General features: G+C 40.3%; 1 protein-coding gene and 1 non-coding gene across 3 annotated transcripts; both read right to left on the bottom strand.

Moving 5' to 3' along the window:
• Positions 1-1,081: 1,081 nt before the first annotated feature.
• On the bottom strand, positions 1,082-22,830 carry CDC23 (cell division cycle 23). 2 transcript variants are annotated; one of them, XM_027096456.1, is made up of 16 exons: positions 22,653-22,830; positions 22,495-22,567; positions 18,790-18,927; positions 17,805-17,842; positions 16,939-17,049; positions 16,712-16,844; positions 14,977-15,154; positions 14,794-14,891; positions 14,571-14,652; positions 4,137-4,290; positions 3,897-4,016; positions 3,501-3,576; positions 3,108-3,169; positions 2,329-2,407; positions 2,132-2,251; positions 1,082-1,290 (listed from the first exon to the last, which is right to left on the bottom strand). In XM_027096456.1, exons 1-16 carry the CDS (start codon positions 22,811-22,813, stop codon positions 1,120-1,122), a joined length of 1,794 nt encoding a protein of 597 aa, XP_026952257.1. In that variant the 5' UTR covers positions 22,814-22,830; the 3' UTR covers positions 1,082-1,119. The 2 variants fall into 2 exon arrangements, with proteins under 2 accessions (XP_026952257.1, XP_026952247.1); XM_027096446.1 differs by having other exon boundaries at positions 16,939-17,044; positions 17,800-17,842; positions 22,653-22,829.
• LOC113617716 (small nucleolar RNA ACA64) lies at positions 18,414-18,535 on the bottom strand. The gene has a single exon (XR_003431726.1). It is a non-coding gene; the product is annotated as a small nucleolar RNA ACA64 (small nucleolar RNA).
• Positions 22,831-23,055: the final 225 nt, after the last annotated feature.

The following is a 23,055-nucleotide window of genomic DNA, read 5'->3' as shown; positions in this document are numbered from 1 at the left end:
GGCTAGAAAAAAAAATTCTTGTGGAGATGGGGGGGCATGTGGGGGGGAGACAATTATGGCAAAATATTTATTAAAACAGACCGACTCTAAGAGTTTATTTTTATCTGTACAATCACAGAAGTTATCACACCCAAATGTCCATGAAACTCTGTAACCCTGCCTCCTTGCTGTGCTTTAGTAGGTGTATAGCTAACTCTATAGACATCTTTTCCCCTTAGTAGGGGCCATCAGCAGTTCCACACTCAGTGAGAGTCCTTTTGCCCCTTCTTTTGTTCAACTCTAGTAAGTTACTTCCAATTTGAAAGCTTCTAGGAGACGCCTCAAAACCAAAACGCCAGGGCTTCCCTGGTGGCGCAGTGGTTGAAAGTCCGCCTGCTGATGCAGGGGACACGGGTTCGTGCCCCGGTCCGGGAAGATTCTGCATGCCGCAGAGTGGCTGGGCCCGTAAGCCATGGCCACTGAGCCTGCGCGTCTGGAGCCTGTGCTCCACAACAGGAGAGGCCACAGCAGTGAGAGGCCTGCATCCCGCAAAAAAAAAAAACAAAAAAAACGGCAGAATGTCTTCCCAGTAAGAACAAAAGTATACCTTCACCCCATTTAAACCTAATCTCTGATATCAGAATAGTCATGCTCAGCAAATCAAAGAATGATGAATCATGTCTATCCAGTGCCCTGACCTTCCTAGGGTATCCAGTGCCCTACTATCAGCAGAGGGTAGAGTTGCAAGCTTTTCTCCCTTCTTTCTTCCTTGCCTCTCTAAAGAAATCTCCCACTCCCAGCAGCATTTAAACTTTGTCCCTGTAGCGTTGCCTGTGCTAAAGTGCTGTTGAAGGGATGTTTTGGGGGGGCAAAAAGGTCTGGGGAAAAAGGCCAAGATCTATAGCCACTCTGAACAGAAGGGAGATAGAAGTGCTTCAAACTGGCAAAGACAGACTCTGTTCCTGCCAGGATTCTTCTGTCAGTCTACTGTGCAGGTGATTCTATAAACTCCCCAAGGAGCTGTTTCCATGTGTACAAACAAAAAGAACTAAGGTCCTTGGAAGAATAGACGTGGCTGTTCTTTACATGGAGGTAAGGCTTAATATGGGTCTGGCAATGTGCTGGCTTGAAAGTAGCCAACTATGGTGTGACTGAAGACAGGTTGAGTGGAGAAACTCTGCGTGTGGGAGTGTTGTTAGCAGACAGTGAAGCAGGGAGGAAAAAGGGAGCAGGCATCTCGGTGGAGGGAGTCTCGCCTTGGTTCCGAAGCTGTAGGATTTGCCGGAGCAAGGCCTTACCTTCTTCCCGGGTCTGAAACAAAGTCAGGCAAATGTGTCAAAATATGTCCAAGGCTTTTCTCAAAAACAGTTTCTAAAATACTGACATACCAAAAAAAAAAAAAAAAAAGAAAGAAAGAATAAAATACTGACATACAAAGTTCCACAGAACAAGGTAGCCTTTCCAGTCACCCTGTTTTATTTTTTTTTAATCTTTATTGGAGTATAATTGCTTCACAATACTGTGTTAGTTTCTATTGCACACCAAAGTGAGTCAGCCATATGCATACATATGTCCCCATATCCCCTCCCTCTTGAGCCACGGCAATCAGAGAAGAAAAAGAAATAAAAGGAATACAAATTGGAAGAGAAGAAGTAAAACTGTCACTGTTTGCAGATGACGTGATACTATACATAGAAAATCCTAAAGATGCCCCCAGAAAACTACTAGAACTAATCAATTAATTTGGTAAGGTTGCAGGATACAAAATTAATGCACAGAAATCTCTGGCATTCCAATACACCAACAATGAAAAATCAGAGAAATTAAGGAAACAACCCCATTTGCCATCGCACAAAAAGAATAAAATACCTAGGAATAAACCTGCCTAAGGAGGTGAAAGACTTGTACTCAGAAAACTATTAAACACTGATGAAAGAAATCAAAGATGACTTAAACAGATGGAGAAATAGACCATGTTCTTGGATTGGAAGAATCAATATTGTGAAAATGACTATTCTACCCAAAGCAATCTACAGATTGAATGCAAACCACTCACCCTCTTAACCACCTTCCACTTTCCACCCCCAGATCATAGTAAAGTCATGTGCTAGAACCTAAAATCCAAACCTTTTACTAAAGAACCGATACTCACATCATTGAATGCACAGCACTTTTGGGCACAAGCTGAAGCTTCATCCCACAGCTTGCACTTAAAATAATACTGGGCCAGATAGCGGAAAGCAGTGCTCTCCTCCAAGTGTTCCACTATTTCCTAGATAAGGAAATCAGGAATGACTGAGGTGACAAGAATAAGATCAGCGACCCAATTCTCATGCTCATGACACATACCCCACACGAATAGATATCTTGGATATATTTGATGTAACATTGGGCTGCCTGTTCTGACTCAGTCAACTGTTCATGAAGCCTACAAAAGAAATTGGTCTTTAAGTATAAATCATATCTCAAAGCAAGCTAGTGATAAAAAGTAAAAGCACACAGTTAAGATAAAAAAATGATAATACATAGACAAGTACAAATTTTGACATAAATGACACAGTGGGACCCAGAATAGTATTAGTGCCCAGAGGTGGTGGTTACTTCATCAAAGCTTAGAATCATTACTCTGCTACTGGTGATGGAGGAAAAGTTAGTAAACACTTAAGCTGGATAATATACCATTGCAAAAATTCCCTGGTAATACCCTGAGTGAGATTAAAAAAGATACCAAGCAATTCACATGTTTTGTAAGAATCCAGAAAAGAACTGGCAGGAATGAAATTGCATTTAAGAACCTCTTTCCTTATCATTTCTGAGTTATTCCTTATTTTCCTGGGCCTTATCAGGAGGAGATTAGTACCTAAAGTAGTTTTCCTAGACTGCTCTGACATAAAAATTTCATTTCTTTCAATTCATTCTTGAATTTTCCAAATAGGAAAACAATTCCTCTTCAAAGAGAAGTAGCATTCTTTTGAGTCGAGATGGCTAAATTTCCAGATCAGTAATCATACACTGTGCTACATCCCCTCATTCATGTAGATGATGGATGGGAAGCTCTAGAATGTGCAGGACCCACCTCACCAGAGAAGCCAACAGAAATATCACTAGCGTGTCACTCTTTCACTCACTTTGCCAGTTTCACCAGAGCCATCTTTTCCACATCTCCCACGGCGTAAGCTCTCCAATAGCACTGTCAAAAAAATAAATAAACCGGTCACTTCAACCACTGCCCCATGTGCCATGACTAATCACATAGAGACTCAGGTCCTGCAAGTCTCCCAGAAGTTCAGACTTGGAGAATACAAAGCATTTTTACTAGATCTGATAGGTCCAGGCTACATACTAACATTCCCACTAATGATGTCAGCCCAACTTTGCTTTATACACCCTATGTGCCTATAAATATTCAGACTTCCCTATGTAGATAGATCTACATGAAGGAAAATTAAGCACAGATAGCTCAACCCCTCATCCAAACAGCGGATTTCCACACAAACTCTTCAGGACCCAATTTCAGATACCTTTTTGGCTTCCACTAGTTGATTGAGTTTCTCATAACATTCTCCTAAAGCGACCAGCATACGAGAATCATTGGGCCTGAGAGGGAAAAGAAATAGGAAATCCAAGCAAAAACTGAAGTCCTCCCTTGAGGAACCACCACCACTATTTCAAAGCTATGAAGGGAATGGGCTTTAATCCAATACTTCATGTAATTATATTATTTTGTGTTCACAATTATACAATTAACACGTTAGTAGAATACACTACATAAAAATGACCAAACAACATATGGCATGTTTAAACTCAGGTCTCTAAGAGTCAAAACCATTCACTGTGATTCTTCAATAGCTATCAAAAGAGAAAGAAGAGTGTCAGCCCTTCCCACAACAAACACATCATCAAGTGGCCCGACTTACCGAAGCTGGTGGGCCCGTCTATAATAATAAAGGCAATAAAATGGCATCTTAAGGATTTCATAGGTCTGCCCAAGGCCATACCAGGCTCTGTAGTCCCGCTTATTGACCTCAATAGCATGCCTAAGAAATGGAAGAGAGACTGGTAAGAGAGCAGAGTCAAAGTTAGCGACTTGCAGGCTCAATAGAGACTCCTAAAATCACAACAATCTGCTCCATCTCCCCCTCCAACTAAATGCTCACCTATAAGCCTGAATAGCAGCAGATGTGTTCTTCATTTCCATGTACTCATGTCCCATCAGCGTCCAGGCACCAAGATACCGAGGATTCAATTTCAGTGCTCTCTGGAAATACAAGGCTGCTTTCTCATGCTGAGAACGCAAACTATAATAATTGCCTAATTGAAAGACAAACAAACAAAATATATAAATAACTAGAAAGGCAAAAATAAGTCACTAAAATAGGCAGCATTCCACAGAGTAGGCATGAACCATAACCCATTCCCCCAAAGTCCTTGCAGAAAAGCCAAATTCTACATATGGGCAACATCATCATTCCCTTGGAAAATATATTTTATCTATTACACATTCTGGTGTTTTTAAAAAAAAAGTTTCCTAACACCACAAAGATTTTCTTCATTTTATTTCCTCTCAATATAGCACTTATACATATATTTCCTTAATAAAGGGTAGGAAATTCCTAGAGTATGCTTTAGATTGGTGGTTTTCCAACTATCTTCCTAGGTTTCTAAGGAGGTACCTAAAGGATTAAAAAGGTAGCACTCTGAACTCCCCTCTTCCACAAGAATCAAGGAAGTTCTATTATCATTGGTCTTAAAAAGAATATATGAAAGATTTTAAGATTCTATAAAAACTTTTATTTGAAGAAAGGGAATAAAGGCCATCTTTCTTATACTAACTAGTAAATGGATAAACGAAATGTAGTATATATCCAGACAACGAAATACTTCTCAGCAGTAAAAAGAGAAGAACTACTGACATATGTTGCAACATGGACAAACCTTGAAAAAGAGCTCAGTGAAAAAAGCTAGACAATAAGACTAAATATTCCAAGATTCCACTTATATGAAATTTCCAGAAAATGCAAAACTATACAGATAGAAGGCAGATCTGCTGGGGATTGGGAGTAGGGTTGACTGCAAATAGACCCAAGGGAACTTTTTGGGATGATGGAGTGTTCTAAACTGGATTATGATTATGGTTACACAACTGTATAAATTAGCAAAAACTCAGTGAACTGTAAGCTTAAGATAAGTAAATTTTATGTTATGTAAATTATCCCTCAATAAAGCTATTTTTAATATATACCAATAAAATGGACAACCTAGAAGAAATGGACATATTCCTAGAAATGTATAAGCTCCCAAGATTAAATCAGGAATAAGTAGAAAGTATGAACAGACCAATTACCAGTAATGAAAATGAATCAGTAATAAAACAACTCCCAACAAAAAAGTCCAGAACCAGATGGCTTCACAGGTGAATTTTACCAAACATTTAGATAAGAGCTAACACTTATCTTTTCCAAATTATTCCAAAAAATTGCAGAGCAAGAAATGTTTCCAAACTCATTCTACAAAGCCAGCATCACCCTGATACCAAAACCAAAGATACCACAAAAAAAGAAAATTACAGGCCAATATCACTAATGAACATAGATGAAAAAATCCTCAATAAAGTATTAGCAAACTGAATCCAACAATACATTAAAAGGATCATACATCATGATCAAGTGGGATTTATCCCAGGGATGCAAGGATGGTTCAATATCTGCAAATCAATCAATGTGATACACCACACTAACAAAACAAAGAATAAAAATTATATGATCATCTTGATACAGAAAAAGCTTTTGACAAAATTCAACATGCATTTATGATAAAAACTCTCCACAAAGTAGGTATAGAGGGAACATCAACATAATAAAGGCCATATATGATAAGCCCACAGCTAACATCATACTCAAAGGTGAAAAGCTAAAAACTTTTCCTCTAAGATCAGGAAAAAAATCAAGGATGCCCACTTTTGTGACTTTTTTCAATGTAGTACTCAAAGTCTTAGCCACAGCAATCGGATAAGAAAAAGAAATAAAAGGAATCCAAATTAGAAAGGAAGAAGTAAAACTGCCACTGTTTACAGATGACATGATTCTATACATAGAAAATCCTAAAGATGTCACCAAAAAATTACTAGAGCTCATCAATGAATTCAGTAAAGTTGCACACTACAAAATTAATACAGAAATCTGTTGCATTTCTATACACTAATGACAAACTACCAGAAAGAGAAATTAATGAAACAATCCCATTTACAATCACACCCAAAAAAATAAAATACCTAGGAGTAAATCTAATTAAGGAGTTAAAAGACTTGTACTCAGAAAACTATAATACACTGATGAAAGAAAATGAAGACACAAACAGAAAGATACACTTTGTTTATGGATTTGAACCATTAATATTATTAAAATGACCATACTACCCAAGACAACCTACAGATTCAATGCAATCCCTAACAAAATACCAACGGTGGGACTTCCCTGGTGGTCCAGTGGTTAAGACTCTGTGCTCCCAATGCAGGGGGCCCAGATTTAATCCCTGGTCAGGGAACGAGATCCCGCATGCCACAACTAAAGATCCCACATGCCACAACTAAAGATCCCGCATGCTGCAACAAAGACGCCACACGCGGCAATGAATATTCTGTGTGCTGCAACTAAGACCCAGTGCAGCCAAATAAATAAATAAATATTTAAAAAAAAATACCAATGGGATTTTTCACAGAACCAGAACAAATAATCCCAAAATTTGTACGGGAACACAAAAGACCTTGAACAGACAAAACAATCTTGAGAAAGAAGAACAAAACAGGAAGCATCACATTCCCTGACTTCAGACTATACTACTAAGCTACAGTGATCAAAACAGTATGGTACTGGTCCAGAAACTCACGCACTTATGGTTAATTAATCATGACAAAGGAGGCAAGAATATACAATGGGGAAAAGACCGCCTCCAATAAGTGATGCTGGGAAAACTGGACAGCTACATGTAACAGAATGAAATTAGAACATTTTCTCATACCATATAAAAAAATAAACTCAAAATGGATTAAAGATCTAAATGTAAGAACAGAAACCATTAAAACTCCTAGGAGAAAACAGAGGCAAAACACTCTTTGACAGGAATCATAGCAATATTTTTTTGGATCCATCACCTAAGGCAAAGAAACAAAAGCAAAAATAAACAAATGTGATCTAATTAGACTGAAAAGCTTTTGCACAGCAAACAAAACAATCAACAAAACGAAAAGACAGGGACTTCCCTGGTGGCACAGTGGTTAAGAATCCACCTGCCAATGCAGGAGACATGGGTTTGATCCTACATGCCGTGGAGCAACTAAACCCATGCACCACAACAACTGAGCCCGTGCTCTAGAGCCCACAAGCCCAAGTACTGAAGCCTGCGCGCCTAGAGCCCGTGCTCCACAACAAGAGAAGCCACCACAATGAGAAGCCTGTGAACCGCAACGAAGAGTAGCCCCTGCTTGTCACAACTAGAGAAAGCCTATGCACAGCAACAAAAACCCAATGCAGCCAAAAATAAATTAATTAATTAAAACAAAACAAAACAAAACAAAAAGACAGCTTACTGAATGGGAGAAAATATTTGCAAATGATATCCAAAATATATAAACAGTTCATACAACTTAATATCAAAAAAACAAACAACCCAGTCAAGAAATGGTCAGAAGACTTGATAGACATTTTTCCAAAGAAGACGTACAGATGGCCAATAGGCACATGAAAAGATGCTCAATATCATTAATCATCAGAAAAGCAAATCATGGGGCTTCCCTGGTGGCGCAGTGGTTAAGAATCCACCTGCCAATGCAGGGGACACGGGTTTGAGCCCTGGTCCAGGAAGATCCCACATGCCGCAGAGCAGCTAAGCCCGTGTGCCACAACTATTGACCCTGCGCTCTAGAGTCCATGAGCCACAACTACTGAGACCATGCGCCACAACTACTGAAGCCCGCGTGCCTAGAACCCATGTTCCGCAACAAGAGAAGCCACCGCAATAAGAAGCCCACACACCACAACAAAGAGTAGCCCCCAACTAAAAGAAAGCCTAACTAAAAGAAAGCCCATGTGCAGCAACTCCTAGAAGAAAACCGCAACTAAAAGAAAGCCCACGTGCAGTAACAAGGACCCTACACAGCCAAAAATAAATAAATAATTTTTTTTTTTTAAAAAAAAGAAAAGCAAATCAAAACCACAATGAGATATCACCTCACAACTGTCAGAATGGCTATCATCAAAAAGACCACAAATAACAAATGTTAGTGAGGATGTGGAGAGAAGGGAACATTTGTACACTGTTGGTAGGAATGTTAATTGGTGCAGCCACTAGGGAGAACAGTATGGAGGTTCCTCAAAAACCTGAAAATAGAACTACGATATGATCTAACAATTCCACTTCTGGGTATATATTCAAGGAAAACAAAAACACAAATTTGAAAAGATACATGCACCCCAATGTTCACAGCAATATTATTTACAATAGCCAAGATATGGAAGCAACCTAAGTGTCCATCAACAGAGGAATGGATAAAGAAGATGTGGTATACATACATAATGGACTACTACTCAGCCATTAAAAAGAATGAAATTTTGCCATTTGCAACAACATGGATGGATCTGGAAGGTATTATGCTTAGTGAAATGTCAATTTGAGAAAGACAAACTATCTATTATCACTTATACATGGAATCTAAAAGATAAAACAAATGAATGAATATAACAGAACAGAAACAGACTCACAGATACAGAGAACAAACTAGTGGTTACCTATGGGGAGAGGGAAGTGGGGAGGGCAAGATAGGCATAGGGGATTAAGAGGTACAAACTACTACGTGTAAAATAAATAAGCTACAAGGAAATATTGTACAGCACAGGGAATATGGCCAATATTTTATAGAACTTTAAACGGAGTATAATCTATAAAAAACTTGAATCACTATGTTGTACACCTGAAACTAATACTGTAAATCAACTATACCTCAATTTTTTTAAAAAAAAAGAGGGCTTCCCTGGTGGCGCAGTCGTTAAGAATCCGCACTGCAACAGAGTAGCCCCCGCTCGCCACAACTAGAGAAAACCCGCGTGCAGCAGCAAAGACCCAATGCAGCCAAAAATTAAATAAATGAATAAATTCATTTAAAAAAATAAATAAATAAAAATAATAAATAATAAAAGAAGAAAAACAATTTGAGATATACCAAGACTCTGAGGGATTTTTCATGAGATATTGTTGAGTGAGAAAAGTAAAATACAGAGAAATGTGTGTAATATGATCCTATTTTTGTAAGCAAACAGCCCATTAAACCCTGCATATGTGTATGTGTATGTGTATGTTTCATGTGGTATGGGACATGCTAACACAAGTATGTTAAAGGAGGAAAGGTGCAGTGAGGGAAAAAAAACCTGCACTTTAAAAAAATTTCCGTTATGTATAAATTGCATGTGCATAAACTAGATAAAAAGATGGATTTAAATGTATATATACTAATTTACAGAGATAATGATATACTGTCAAACGGAAAAAGCAAATTGCAGAGAAATTATACAATTCCACTTTGGTAAAAAACAAGTAATAAGATTTCTATATATGTGTTTGTCTTTGCTTTTAATTTGTCTAGATTCAGCTGTCAGTTTGATTCAGGAGAAATTATTTATAACAATTGTCTGTATCACCTAAGATCATTCAAGTTCACATTCACCTGGGAAAAAAGATGGAGGGCTTTATGTCCTATAAAAGGATACCTTTGCTTCTGCCACTGACTCAGACCCAGAGACAGAGGAATAAGCAAACTCTAGGCAGATTGTCCAAAGGTTAACTTCTGTAATAGAATAGGAGAAGTGAAGTAGTGGTAGCAAGGGTATAAGCTTTAGCTGCTAAAGGAGTCAGGATGAAAAGGAGGTGTTAAGGAAGTCAGAACAGGCAAGTTCTGGGCAAAGATTAAGTAGATGAGATTTTCTGACCAGTTGGAACAGCTAAAATGTACTGAATGATTACAATGTGCTGGGCAACTTACATTGTTAAAAGTGCTTTTTATATGTTAATTTACTTACTCCTCACAACGAATACATGGGAGAATGTTCTACTGTTATTATCCCTTTATGGATGAGGAAAGTATAGCACACAGAAGTTAAATCCAATGTCACACAGCTAGTTAGTAACAAAACCAAGATTTAAACTTGGGCAGTTTTGTTCCAGAGTCCAAATCTTAACCATGCTATACTGTAATATATACATATATAAATACATATACGTATTTGTTTGTGTGTATGTGTGTGTGTGTGTGTGTGTGTGTGTGTGTGTGTGTGTGTGTAAAGCTGCCTCTCAGAGACTGGGACTCCAGAAAAGATGCAGAGGAAGCATTCAATTCACATCAAGACATAACTGCAGAAGCAAGGACTAAACAAGTAGGAGATTCTTGCCATCACTCTATTCTTAAGTTGTTTCATTCTCTTTCAGGTCTTCAGTTTCTTCTCGTCTCTCTCCACCCTTCTTTCTCCTTTGTGAAAGCTGAAATATATTTTTTGTCATATCTAATGTTCCTTTTTCTTGATTTTTAAGATAGGTGGGCTGAATTCAACAAACATTTATTGACCATAAGTCAGGAACTTCGCTAGGCATTACAGATACACTGAAGAACAAACAGTTCATTAAGAAGTTTACCAATCAAACGATTATTTAAAAAACCAGATGGGAATTCCCTGGCAGTCCAGTGGTTAGGACTCCGCACTCTCACTGCCAAGGGCCAGTGTTCAAACCCTGGTCCGGGAAATAAGATCCTGCAAGCCACGAGGCATGGCCAAAAAATAAATAAATACATAAAATAAAAAAAAACAGAAACTCCTAAAGCATTACTCTTCATATGTACGTATCCTTTGATTTTGTTTTGTTTGGTTTATTTTTTGCGGTACGCGGGCCTCTCACTGCTGTGGCCTCTCCTGTTGCGGTGCACAGGCTCCGGATGCGCAGGCTCAGCGGTCATGGCTCACGGGCCCAGCCACCCCACGGCATGTGGGATCTTCCCGGACCGGGGCACGAACCCGTGTCCCCTGCATTGCCAGGCGGACTCTCAACCACTGAACCACCAGGGAAGCCCATATCCTTTGATTTTAACTGGCTTTAAGTTAGTAAGCTAAAAAAGGAACAGTTCATTATCTCCCCTACCTCTATTTCCTTTCTTCAGGTGAAGGACACTGTTATCAATCTGGTTACCCATTCACCAATTCCTGTAAGTTCTACTTCCTAAATATCTTCTAAATCTAATCGCCTCTCTTCATTCCTCCTGCCAATACCTCAGCTTGGGCTCTCATCATCTCTAGACTGGATTATTGCAAAAGCCTCCTTGTTGGTCTTGCCCTTTTTCTAATCCTCCCAGCACACTGTCTCCTGTTATCATTTGAAAATGAAAATCTAAAAACATTTATCATTCTCTGGTTTAAAATCCTTCAGAAGACTTCTCCTGCCTTAAGAATAAAATCCAAACTTTTAGTAAGGCACAAAAGGCTCTTCAAGATCTGGCCCCGTTCATACATTCCCTCCTCCCACACCATGCTTCAGGACACTAAACTATTTCAGGATCACTGTCTGTTTCACACTTCAATGCCTCTGCACTGCAATACCCTTCCCAAGTCAATCCATCTCCTCCTTTAGTGAACTCTTTCTCTCCTGCCCATCCTTCAGGTATCACCTTCTCAAGAAGCCTTCCCTCATCAGATTAGCTACTTTTCCTATATACTCTCTTAGCATCCTATGTTTACTTCAATCATAACCCTCAACCCACTATATTATAGTTGTTTCTTACTGGTCTTCCTCAGTAGGTAATGAGGTAGATACTGCAACACAAACCACCATATCTGGCACTCAGAAGATGTTCAAAAGATGTTTTCTGAATAAACTGGAGTTCCATCCTCACTTTAACAGACTTTATACTTCATTCTCAATGCTCTGATATTGAAAAGATTATTTGTTCCTCTTACCTATGTTCCCATAGGATTTTTCTTTTTTTAATATTTATTTCCCATACTACACTACAACTTCCTAAAGGGCTGGAAATATTTATTGAATGACTGAATTGAAATTCTATCAGTTTACTAACAACATCCTAACATACAAATGTATGTTCTCAATGCAGTGTCACCAAAGACCCAGGAACAGGGTCTTTCATCTCCAGGAAACTTAGGCTTTCAATCACAACCAACCAAGTTCACTTTTATCCAAGAGTGGCCATTCATCTATTTATGTCAACTGATTATCAGGTCACAGTAGTGTGGCCAAGTACATAGGGCCATGGTTCTCAACCAAGGATGATTCTGACCCCAAGAGGTTATTTGGCTTTATCTGCACAACTGGGGGAAGGAGGTTACTGACATCTAGTGGGTAGAGCTGGGTATACTTCTAACACCCTGCAATGTATAGGACAGACCCCCACAAAAGAAATTATCAGCCAAAAATGTCAATAGAGCCAAGAGTGAGACACCCTGATACAGAAAAAGATACACTCTCATCTCTTTTCATAGGATTGGAAATTCTTACAAACATTTTAGTAATATTAGTAAGTTTAAAATACACAGGCTTTTTTTTTTTTTTAAATACACAGGACCTCCCTGGTGGTCCAGTGGTAAAGAATCTGCCTTCCAATGCAGGGGACACGGGTTCGATCCCTGGTCAGGGAACTAAGATCCCACATGACATGGGGCAACTAAGCCGTGCGCCACAACTACTGAGCCTGCATGCTGCAAACTAGAGTCCACACACTCTGGAGCCCACACGCCACAACTACAGAGCCCATGCACTCTGGAGCCCACGCACCACAGCTAGAGAGAAGCCCGCGTGCCACAGCAAAGAGCCCACGCCGCAACAGAAGATCCTGCATGCCTCAACAAAGACCCCGCGTGTCGCAGCAAAGAGCCCACACCGCAACAGAAGATCCTGCATGCCTCAACAAGGACCCTGCATGTCGCAACTAAGACCCGACACGGCTAAAAAATAAATAAATAGGGGCTTCCTTGGTGGCGCAGTGGTTGAGAGTCCGCCTGCCAATGCAGGGGACACGGGTTCATGCCCCAGTCCGGGAGGATCCCACATGCCGCAGAGCGGCTGGGCCCGTGGGCCATGGCCGCTGAGCCTATGCATCCGGAGCCTGTGCTCCACAACAGGAGAGGCCACAACAGTGAGAGGCCCGTATACCGCAAAAAATAATAATAAACAAATAAAATAATAATTTTAAAATACAGGGACTTCCCTGGTGGTGCAGTGGTTAAGAATCCGCCTGCCAATGCAGGGGACACGGGTTCGAGCCCTGGTCCAGGAAGATCCCACATCCGCCAAGCAACTAAGCCTGTGTGCCACAACTACTGAAGCCCACGTGCCTAGAGCCCGTGCTCTGCAACAAGAGAAGCCACCACAATAGGAAGCCCACGCACCACAACGAAGAATAGCCCCCGCTCACCACAACTAGAGAAAGCCCGCGTGCAGCAACAAAGACCCAACGCAGCCAAAAATAAAATAGATAAAATAAATTTACTAAAATAAAAAACCCACATATATATATAAAAAATACACACGTTTTTGATCCAGCCTTTCAAGGAACTAATTATACAGAAATAGTTGCATAAACATGTAAAAATAAATATATACATACAAAGATGTTTCCTGAAGCAATTTTTATGTTAACAAACACTAGCCACAACTTATACAACAGAAAACGATTAAATAAAAATAATGGCACATCTATATAATAAAATACTAAATAGCCATCAAAAATAATACAATACAACTCTACATGTACTAGCATGGAAAGATGGAAAAGATATATTGTTAGGTTAAAAAAAAGGACATTACAAAGCAGTGTGTATAATGATACAGTTTTTGCAAGCAAACCATACACACACACATACACCATTTATAGTACTCACACAGAAAAATATTCTGGAGTCATATCCACCAATCTTGGGGGTGGGATTACAGTGATCCTTCACATTCTATTGTATATAATTTTGTTACCTTTTTTTTTTTTATAAATTTATTTTATTTATTTTTGGCTGCGTTGGGTCTTCGTTGCTGTGCACGGCATTTCTCTAGTTGTGGTGAGCGGGGGCTACTCTTTGTTGTGGTGCGTGGGCTCCTCATTACGGTGGCTTCTCTGTTGTGGAGCACGGGCTCTAGGCACGTGGGCTCAGTAGTTGTGGCACACGGGCTCTAGAGCACAGGCTCAGTAGTTGTGGAGCAAGGGCCCAGTTGCTCCACGGCATGTGGGATATTCCTGGACCAGGGCTCAAACCCGTGTCCCCTGCATTGGCAGGCGGATTCTTAACCACTGCGCCACCAAGGAAGTCCCAATTTTGTTACCTTTGACACTTATTTTTTTTGGCTGTGCTGTGAGGCATGCAGGAATGCAGGATCCCAGTTCCCCGACCAGGCATCGAACCCATGTCCCCTGCAGTGGGTGCACGGAGTCCTAACCACTGGACCGCCAGGGAATTCCCTTTTTTTCTTTTGACACTTTTATATTATTGTTATTTTTACATTTGGATTACTCACAATAAAGATAAAAAAAGAAAAAAGATGGTGACTCTTACCAATTACACAGCATGTTTCTACACGATATTTATCAATCTCACAGAGGTTGTGAGCCAGATAACTCAACTCAGATTTCATGCTCTGAAAGAAAAGAAAGACGATCTAAGCATGAAAAAGGAACCCCTACATAATTGTTCTTGTAGCTAATGCTACTAGGTGACAATCCAACCCAGGAGATCAAAGCACAAAAGAGCTTAAGTCCAAGCAAAGGAAGGAGCTCACCCTGACATAAAGAAGGTTGGAGAATGTGTCCATATTTTCAATCCTGTAAGGGTCTTGTTTCCTTAGCTCATTAAAAATAGAGAGGGCTTTGTCGATATCTGCAGAAAGAAGACAGAGAGTTCAGAAAACAACACAGCACTACCTTCAGGGTTTGATGGTATTTCGTTGTCCTTATTCACTCACCTCTGATATTGTGATAGGCAACTGCAATTTGGGAAACAATATATGAGCTCTTAGAGAAGCCCACATCAATGAGATTCTGATACTTTTGCAGGGCCTCCTCTATCAACTGCAACTCTGTGTATATATGAGCCAGAAAAAACTCTTTCATCCAGGTGTCTGGCAAAGACAGGAACTTCAGCTGGCAGCAGGAGAGAGAGGAACACACTTAATATACTTTGACCTCTCTCCCAAATGAACATCAAGGAACTATATTGTCTAAAAGAATTTATCGCCAAAATTTTATTAGAGTACCTAATAATGAACACAGGGCAGTTCAATTAAGTGAACAGGACTTACAAGCACAATAGGGAGGAATAGGGAGGAATGGTCTAGCTGGGGACAGCTTCAAAGAAACGACAGGATTTGAGGCGAGCCTTGGAGGATGGGTAGAAACTGAATAGAAAAAGGGAGAGGAAGAGAAGAAAGACAACATTCTAGGTAAGGACAATAAAAATAGAGGAAAAACAGTCATAATGAGTGTGGGTAAATAGAATGAGGCAACTAGCTCAGTTTGAGGGGAGGCTATGTGCTGGGAAGAAGTGGAAAAATAAGACTGAACTGATAGGGTGGGTCCTATGCTGCAACAGGAAATGGGATGCAACAGGAAACCACTGCAATTTTCGACAGGAGAATGACATGATGACATGGGTGCTTTAAGAATAAGTTTGGAAACAGTATGTCAGATGGCTTGGAAATGGGAAAGTTAGATAGAAAGTATTTATTACTTTTAAGTAATCCAAATTTGAGATGATAACCAAGACAGCAAAGGAAACCAAGAGAAAGAGATGCAGACAAGAAGGTAACCATGGCAATGTCTGGCGACTGACTAGATAAAGGAAAATAAGAGAAAGGGAAGAGACAAAATATGACTCTGAGGAGTCAAGACTGGGTGCATCCTGAGAAACAGAGATACAACTGAGAGTCCATCAAGTTGGGAGGAAGAAAGAGAATTTGGTAGGCAAGATGAGAAATTTGGTTTTGCATATTCTGAGTTCAGAGATAAAACAAACTTTTAATGAAAGTCTAGTAGGCAGTTAGAGATAGGTAAATACAAGTAAACCAAGATTGAGATTTCAGACACAAATGTAGTAGCATGTATCACTATTGGGGAAAATCAACCAGCCCTTGGTCCTTTAGAGCCAACAAAAGGAAGTGTGTTGTTGCTTCTATTAACTATTGAATAACAGCAAAATAAACTTTGTAGACAATGTTCTCTAACAATGACTAATAAAACAATGCAGTTTATAAAGCAATTTCATATACATTATTTCATTAATTAACAAATCTCTAAATCTCAACAGAGACCTATGAGAGCTCAGAAGAAACATTAAAAATGTTTTTAACTCAATTCTTGATATCAGAGAAATCGTTCCTATAGCATCTTTGGAATTAGTAGAGAAACTATAATAACATTTAGTCTATAAAACAAGTTACAGTAAAACTTGAATGTGAAAACATGAATATGAAAAGATACTCTAAGTCAACTGAATGCAAATGCAACAGCAACTACCAAACAAGATCTAGACATCAGTCTTTCAAATAAAGACCTAAATCCCAACAGTGAAAGAGACTAGAGAAGGAGCAAAGAGGTAGCTATAATGAAAGGTTTAGCAAAACTTTCTCCCCCTACCCCATTATTAAAGAATTACATAAGACTTGAAGCAGAAGATTTTTTACATAGCTCAACTCAATTTACCATCTCCTTGTCTGTAATCAAGTTACAGAGCTCTAGCCAGGCTCCCCAATGCAAAGGCAAAACATGAGTAGCCTCCACAAACACATCAATGGCCTCTTTCACCAAGTCCAGCTTTCGAAGCACCACACCATACCTAGGAAAGAAGGGAACGATCACAGAAGTTAACAACATCTCCCCTCTACTCAGAAGAATATCTCACATAAGTTCCAAATTACTATAACACTTACAGATAAAGGCCAAATCCATCAAGCTCCCGAGCCTGGTGTTTTTTGCTGAGCTCCACTCTCAATTCTCTGAGAGCCTCATTTTTCACTTGACCTTTCTCCAGTGGGCCTAGGAAAGAAACAGAGTTTCTGATCTAAGGGTAGACTGCTGTTTTTCATTTCATAGACCTAGATATTCCCTTTGGCATCAACCAAAGTTACACCTGGAACTTCCAGCAAACACTCACAAGTGGCCAATGACATCTTTTTTTTTTTTTTTTTTGCGGTACGTGGGCCTCTCACTGTTGTGGCCTCTCCCGTTGCGGAGCACAGGCTCCAGACGCGCAGCCTCAGTGGCCATGGCTAACGGGCCCAGCTGCTCCGCGGCACGTGGGATCATCCCGGACCAGGGCACGAACCCATGTCCCCTGCACTGGCAGGTGGACTCCCAACCACTGCGCCACCAGGGAAGCCCCCTCCAATGACATCTTACACAGTCCATTTACTTTATTATAGAAACTGCAACTGATAAGTGGTCTGCAGTCATATTTTGTTAGGCCCACACAGGTTTTTAAAAATCTGAATTAATTATCAATGCTGAAAACTCAGAAGCCTCAACTAAAAATCTAAATTTCCAGGTTCAGGTTGCAGGGAACAGGTTAGGGCCAGCGGAAGAAAGCCCCTGACAACACCAGGCCCACATTCCCATAGGGCAACCCTCAGAGGGAGTTGGGTGACAACCAGCCAGTTGTGCTCTCCAATTTGCAAACTCCTCCTCAGTGGACTCCTCTTCAGTCCACTTCCCATGTTTATATTAACTGCCTGGCTCCTGTAGGCATTATAGAGTTTGTTTTAGTCCAAAAGGTAAGAGAAAGAAATTCATACCTAGGCTGTCAACTGTTTCATCATCCTTCTTCTTTTCTCCAGACTGTAAGAGAAAATCAATAAATAGGTCTTTTTTCCGCTTATTCTGAAACCTGTAGCAGCCTGATTCAACCAAAAAGTCCAACCAAAATGACATCTACTATTGGTCACTAATTTTAAACAACTATTCGGGGGCTCCCACTAGCCAAATCTGGAATAATCTGAGTACCAAAATGATAAAGTGAAATAATGAATTATAAACAATTAAAAATACAGGAATTCTTGAGTCCATACTGATACTAGATAAATGCATAAATAAGTGGAGAAGGGGAAGACAGACTCTTGCTTAGAATTTACTACTCAAGAGAGTGCTGGAGTAGAAAATCATCATTTTGCAACATTTTAATAAAGAATACTTCAGGCAAAAATTAACAATGAATTTCTTGACTAATGGTTATTTAGGTTTTTAATTTTTTTGTCTATTACAAAAAACCCTTCAATGAACAGCCCTGTACATATATATATCCTTGTGCACACACTGAAGTATTTCTATTGGACAAGCTAAGTTTCTTAAGGAAGAATTGTTTGGGCATAGTATTTCAAATTGACATAATCTGCCCAGAGCAGCAGCCCACACGTGTTGGGGCGTGGGTTTCATCTCCCCATACCAAGAAGTGGGTGGTGGGCTGAGGCCCCAGTGGTTCTGGGTGCCAAATCTCACCCACAGGCACGCCAACCAAACCAACGCCAAACTACTTTTACTCCTGAAACAGAGTGTCTACTGCCCCATACCTTTGTCAATAATGAATATTACCAATATTTTTATATTTTCTTTCGTACTGTCATTTTTTTTACTTTACTTATGATGTCTTCTTTATTATTGCTAAGTATTTATAAAGTACATTCACCAAGTAGACTTTTGCTAAACTATTTGAAGATTAAACTTGCTACTGGGATTCTAAATATGGATGCTTCACTGACAGCAGAATGACATCTTAAAATGGCCCTCACCAGATATCTAGAATACATGTACAGGAAATAGGCTTTCTTGCTATTGCAGCCATGCAGGAAATGTGCTGCCCGATCATACTCTTTAACGTCAAAGTAGGCCTTGGCCAGGGTGTAAGCATCCATATCCTGAGCATCCTCCTAAAAAAGAGACAAGTTAATGTAAGTGGTTAGGAACAGGATAACGAAAGTTCAAATCCAAGAATATTCATTAATTTCAAGATGTAAGAAAGGATAATTATTTTCCTCCTCCCAAAAACCTAATACTTATTTATTAGTTTATGAAGTAAGGTCACAGAACATTTTTTCAAAATAAAAGCTTGGGGACAATATTAAAATTTAAAAAACTAAACCAATGCACTCAGAAACTTTTATTGTTTCTGCAAATGTTGTGGGAAATTGCATATGCTTTAGTGTTAGGGACTTGGATTTAAATTCTGACTGCTTGATTTCCTGGTTTCAAGACATTAGTAGGGAACTTACTTAGCTTCTCTGAGTATTCACTTCTTCATCTGTAAAATGGAGCCAGTAATACGGATTTGATATGAGGAAAAAGTGAGAAAGTCATGAAAAATGTCTAGCATTAATATGTGACATGCCTTTCCTTCGGCAGACTTTTAAATTTCCACATAAATGCAACATGCTGTGGAATTACTTACACTTTTTGTATTTCAACGAAGTTTTGACATGTTAGTATTGTAAAAACCAAAAAAACACAGCTATAATTCTCTATGTAAAAAAAAAAAAATGAAATGATGCACATTTGAGGTAAAAACATACAATCCCCGCAAATTCTAAGGATAAGTTGATTAAAACTTTAGTAATTTCATTCTCCTCATCCTTCATGTCCAAATATTACCAGCACAAAACTGGAACCAAAATTATGTTCAATATTTTCTTCATTGGATGAAAATGTCCTAAATATGGCCATTCAGCTTAGGATTGTGGTGGCCCTTTTCACGTACACTCACCATTTACTTATTTCTTCTCCTGCCTCTCTCACCCGCATTGTATCTTTTGGATTAAGGAACATTCATTGTTTTTAAGTGTGTGTGTGTGTGTGTGTGTGTGTGTGTGTGTGTGTGGTTGGTGGGGGTGGTAATCAAGAAATGGCATCTTCAGGAAAAATAAAATGGATTATGATAAAGATCTTTCAGATGACACAGACTATGTAAACATATATACTATAGATCATACATAAAATGTATTCCTATCTCATTTAATTGTCTCAATATCCCCACAAAGTAATACTATTATCCACAGATGGGGAAAACTGTGGCTCAGGAGGTTAATTAAGTTGCCAAAAGTCACTAGTATGGCTGAGATTTGAACCCAGAGCTGTCTGGATCCAAAATCAGTTTCGTGCTGTTGTATTGGGCTGGCCAAAAAGTCCATTCGGTTTTTTCCATTAGATGGCTCTAGTAGTGCTTAGTTGTCTTTAACTTCATTTGAAACAATTCTGTTAGAGTGTATTGTGACAGCTGTCACATCAGGGTTTTTTTTTTTTTTAATATTTATTTATTATTTATTTTTGGCTGTGTTGGGTCTTCGTTTCTTTTTTTTTTTTTTTTGCGGTACGCGGGCCTCTCACTGTTGTGGCCTCTCGCGTTGTGGAGCACAGGTCCGGACGCGCAGGCTCAGCGGCCATGGCTCACGGGACCAGCCGCTCCGCGGCATGTGGGATCTTCCCAGACCAGGGTACAAACCCGTGTCCCCTACATCCGCAGGCAAATTCTCAACCACTGCGCCACCAGGGACGCCCGGGTCTTCGTTTCTGTGCGAGGGCTTTCTCTAGGTGCGGCAAGCAGGGGCCACTCTTCATCGCGGTGCGCGGGCCTCTCACTAACGCGGCCACTCTTGTTGCGGAACACAGGCTCCAGACCCGCAGGCTCAGTAGTTGTGGCTCACAGGCCTAGTTGCTCCGCGGCATGTGGGATCCTCCCAGACCAGGGCTCGAACCCGTGTCTCCTGCATTGGCAGGCAGACTCTCAACCACTGCGCCACCAGGGAAGCCCCAAGGGTTAATTTTTTTAAAAACTTATCAAAACTGGTGAACTTCTGTGTAGCCATTTTAATATTGAAGATAGAAGGAAAAAAGCAACATTTTCCGCATATTATGCTTTATTATTTCAAGAAAGGTAAAAATGCAACTGAAACGCAAAAAAAGATTTGTGCAGTGTATGGAGATGGTGCTGTGACTGATCGAACGTGTCAAAAGTGGTCTGCAAAGTTTCGTGCAGGAGATTTCTCACTGGATGAGGCTGCATGGTTGGGTAGACCAGTTGAAGCTGATAGCAATCAAATTGAGATGTTAATTGAGAACAAGCAACGTTATATCATGCAGGAGATAGCTGATATACTCAAAATATCCAAATCAAGAGTTGAAAATCATTTGCACCAGCCTGGTTATATGAATTGCTTCGATGTTTGGGTTACACGTAAGTTAAGCGGAAAAAAACCTTCTTGACTGTTTTTCCGCACGTGTTTTTCTCTCTTAAATGCAATGAAAACGTTCCATTTTTAAAACAATTGTGACGGGCAATGAAAAGTGTATAGATACTGTACAATAATGTGGAACAGAAGAGATCGTGAAGCAAGCGAAATGAACCACCATCAACCACACCAAAGGCCGGTTTTCATCCAAAGAAGGTGATGTTGTGTATATGGTGCAATTGGAAAGGCGTCCTCTATTATGAGCTCCTTCCGGAAAACCAAACAATTAATTCCAACGAGTACTGCTCCCAATTAGACCAACTGAAACAGCACTTGATGAAAAGCCTCCAGAATTAGTCAACAGAATACGCATAATCTCCCATCAGGATAACGCACGACTGCATGTTTCTTTGATGAACAGGCAAAAACTGTTACAGCTTGGCTGGGAAGTTCTGATTCAACTGCTGTATTCACCAGACATTGCACCTTTGGATTTCCATTTATTTAGGTCTTTACAAAATTCTCTTAATGGAAAAAATTTCAATTCCCTGGAAGACTGTAAAAAGCACCTGGAACAGTTCTTTGGTCAAAAAGATAAAAAGTTTTGGGGGTTTCCCTGGTGGCGCAATGGTTGAGAGTCCACCTGCCGATGCAGGAGACACGGGTTCGTGCCCCGGTCCGGGAAGATCCCACATGCCGCGGAGCGACTGGGCCCGTGGGCCATGGCCGCTAAGCCTGCGCGTCCGGAGCCTGTGCTCCGCAACGGGAGAGGCCACAGCAGTGAGAGGCCCGCGTACCGCAAAAAAAAAAGATAAAAAAAAAAGATAGAAACTTTTGGTAAGATGGAATTATGAAGTTGCCTGAAAAATGTGAGGAGGTAGTGGAACAGTGAATACGTTGTTCAATAAACTTCTTGGTGAAAATGCGTGATTTGTATTTTTATTTTAAAACCGAAGGAACTTTTTGGCCAATCCAATAAAAACCTTTGACGCTTCTCCCCGTTATGAATACTATCTAGGTTGAGCTAGAAAACCTAAAAGGCTGAAATCTTAAGCAAGGATTGTTTACTAATCTCTCCAGCTTAAGTAAGAGCACCACTAAGTCTTTCAAAACTCAGCAAAAACATACAGATAAAATCGCTTAAAACACCCAGCTCTTTGAATGCTTGAATTTCCCCTACAAACATCCCTGCTAAGCAGTATGCTCCCTTCCGGTGACAGAGCACTCAGTATCTCTTCTGATGATGGGGAGCACTCAATGTGAAGACGTGCTTACCTCTGTAATAGGCGGCGGCGGCTGCAGCTCGGACAGAGGCAACGCCGGGAGGGAGAAGGCCAACTCCGCAGACCTGGAACACCCACACAAACTGAATCAGCTAAAGACTCCCAGGGCCGAGGATCCAAGCCCGGTCCCCTCGGACTCCGACATCTTACCATTTGCTACTGTGCAGTAGGCCCCGCTCCCGGGTAAGGCCCGCGATAAGTAGCAGCTGCTTTTTAATTTCCCGCAAATTTGAGAAATCGCCGCTCGATGACAGGGCGGGGACCACGGCAGCCGACACTGACACCGGGACTACAGAAGAGCTGGCAGCCATTTTCCTGTCTTGACCACCCCAGCCAATCACCAGCGAAAATACTAGCTGCCCCTCCGCACCAAAAAAGTCTGTCTGTTATTGGCACGCTCTTGCTCCAGAGAAACCAATCAGAAATCTTCTTTCTCGTAACGCCAGTAAGAGGTGGGGAGGGAAGAGGCAATTACTTCTCCGATTGGCGAAGAACTAGTGGGGCGCGAAAGTTAGAACAAGAAAGAGGGGGGATAGCCACGACTTCTGGGCGG

This window comes from Aethalodelphis obliquidens, unplaced genomic scaffold (assembly GCF_003676395.1).
Source record: "Aethalodelphis obliquidens isolate GAN/ISIS:26980383/991018 unplaced genomic scaffold, ASM367639v1 scaffold4, whole genome shotgun sequence".
Taxonomy (NCBI): domain Eukaryota; kingdom Metazoa; phylum Chordata; class Mammalia; order Artiodactyla; family Delphinidae; genus Aethalodelphis; species Aethalodelphis obliquidens.
Note: the sequence above shows the minus strand (reverse complement) of the source record. Positions and strands in the feature narration are given on the sequence as shown.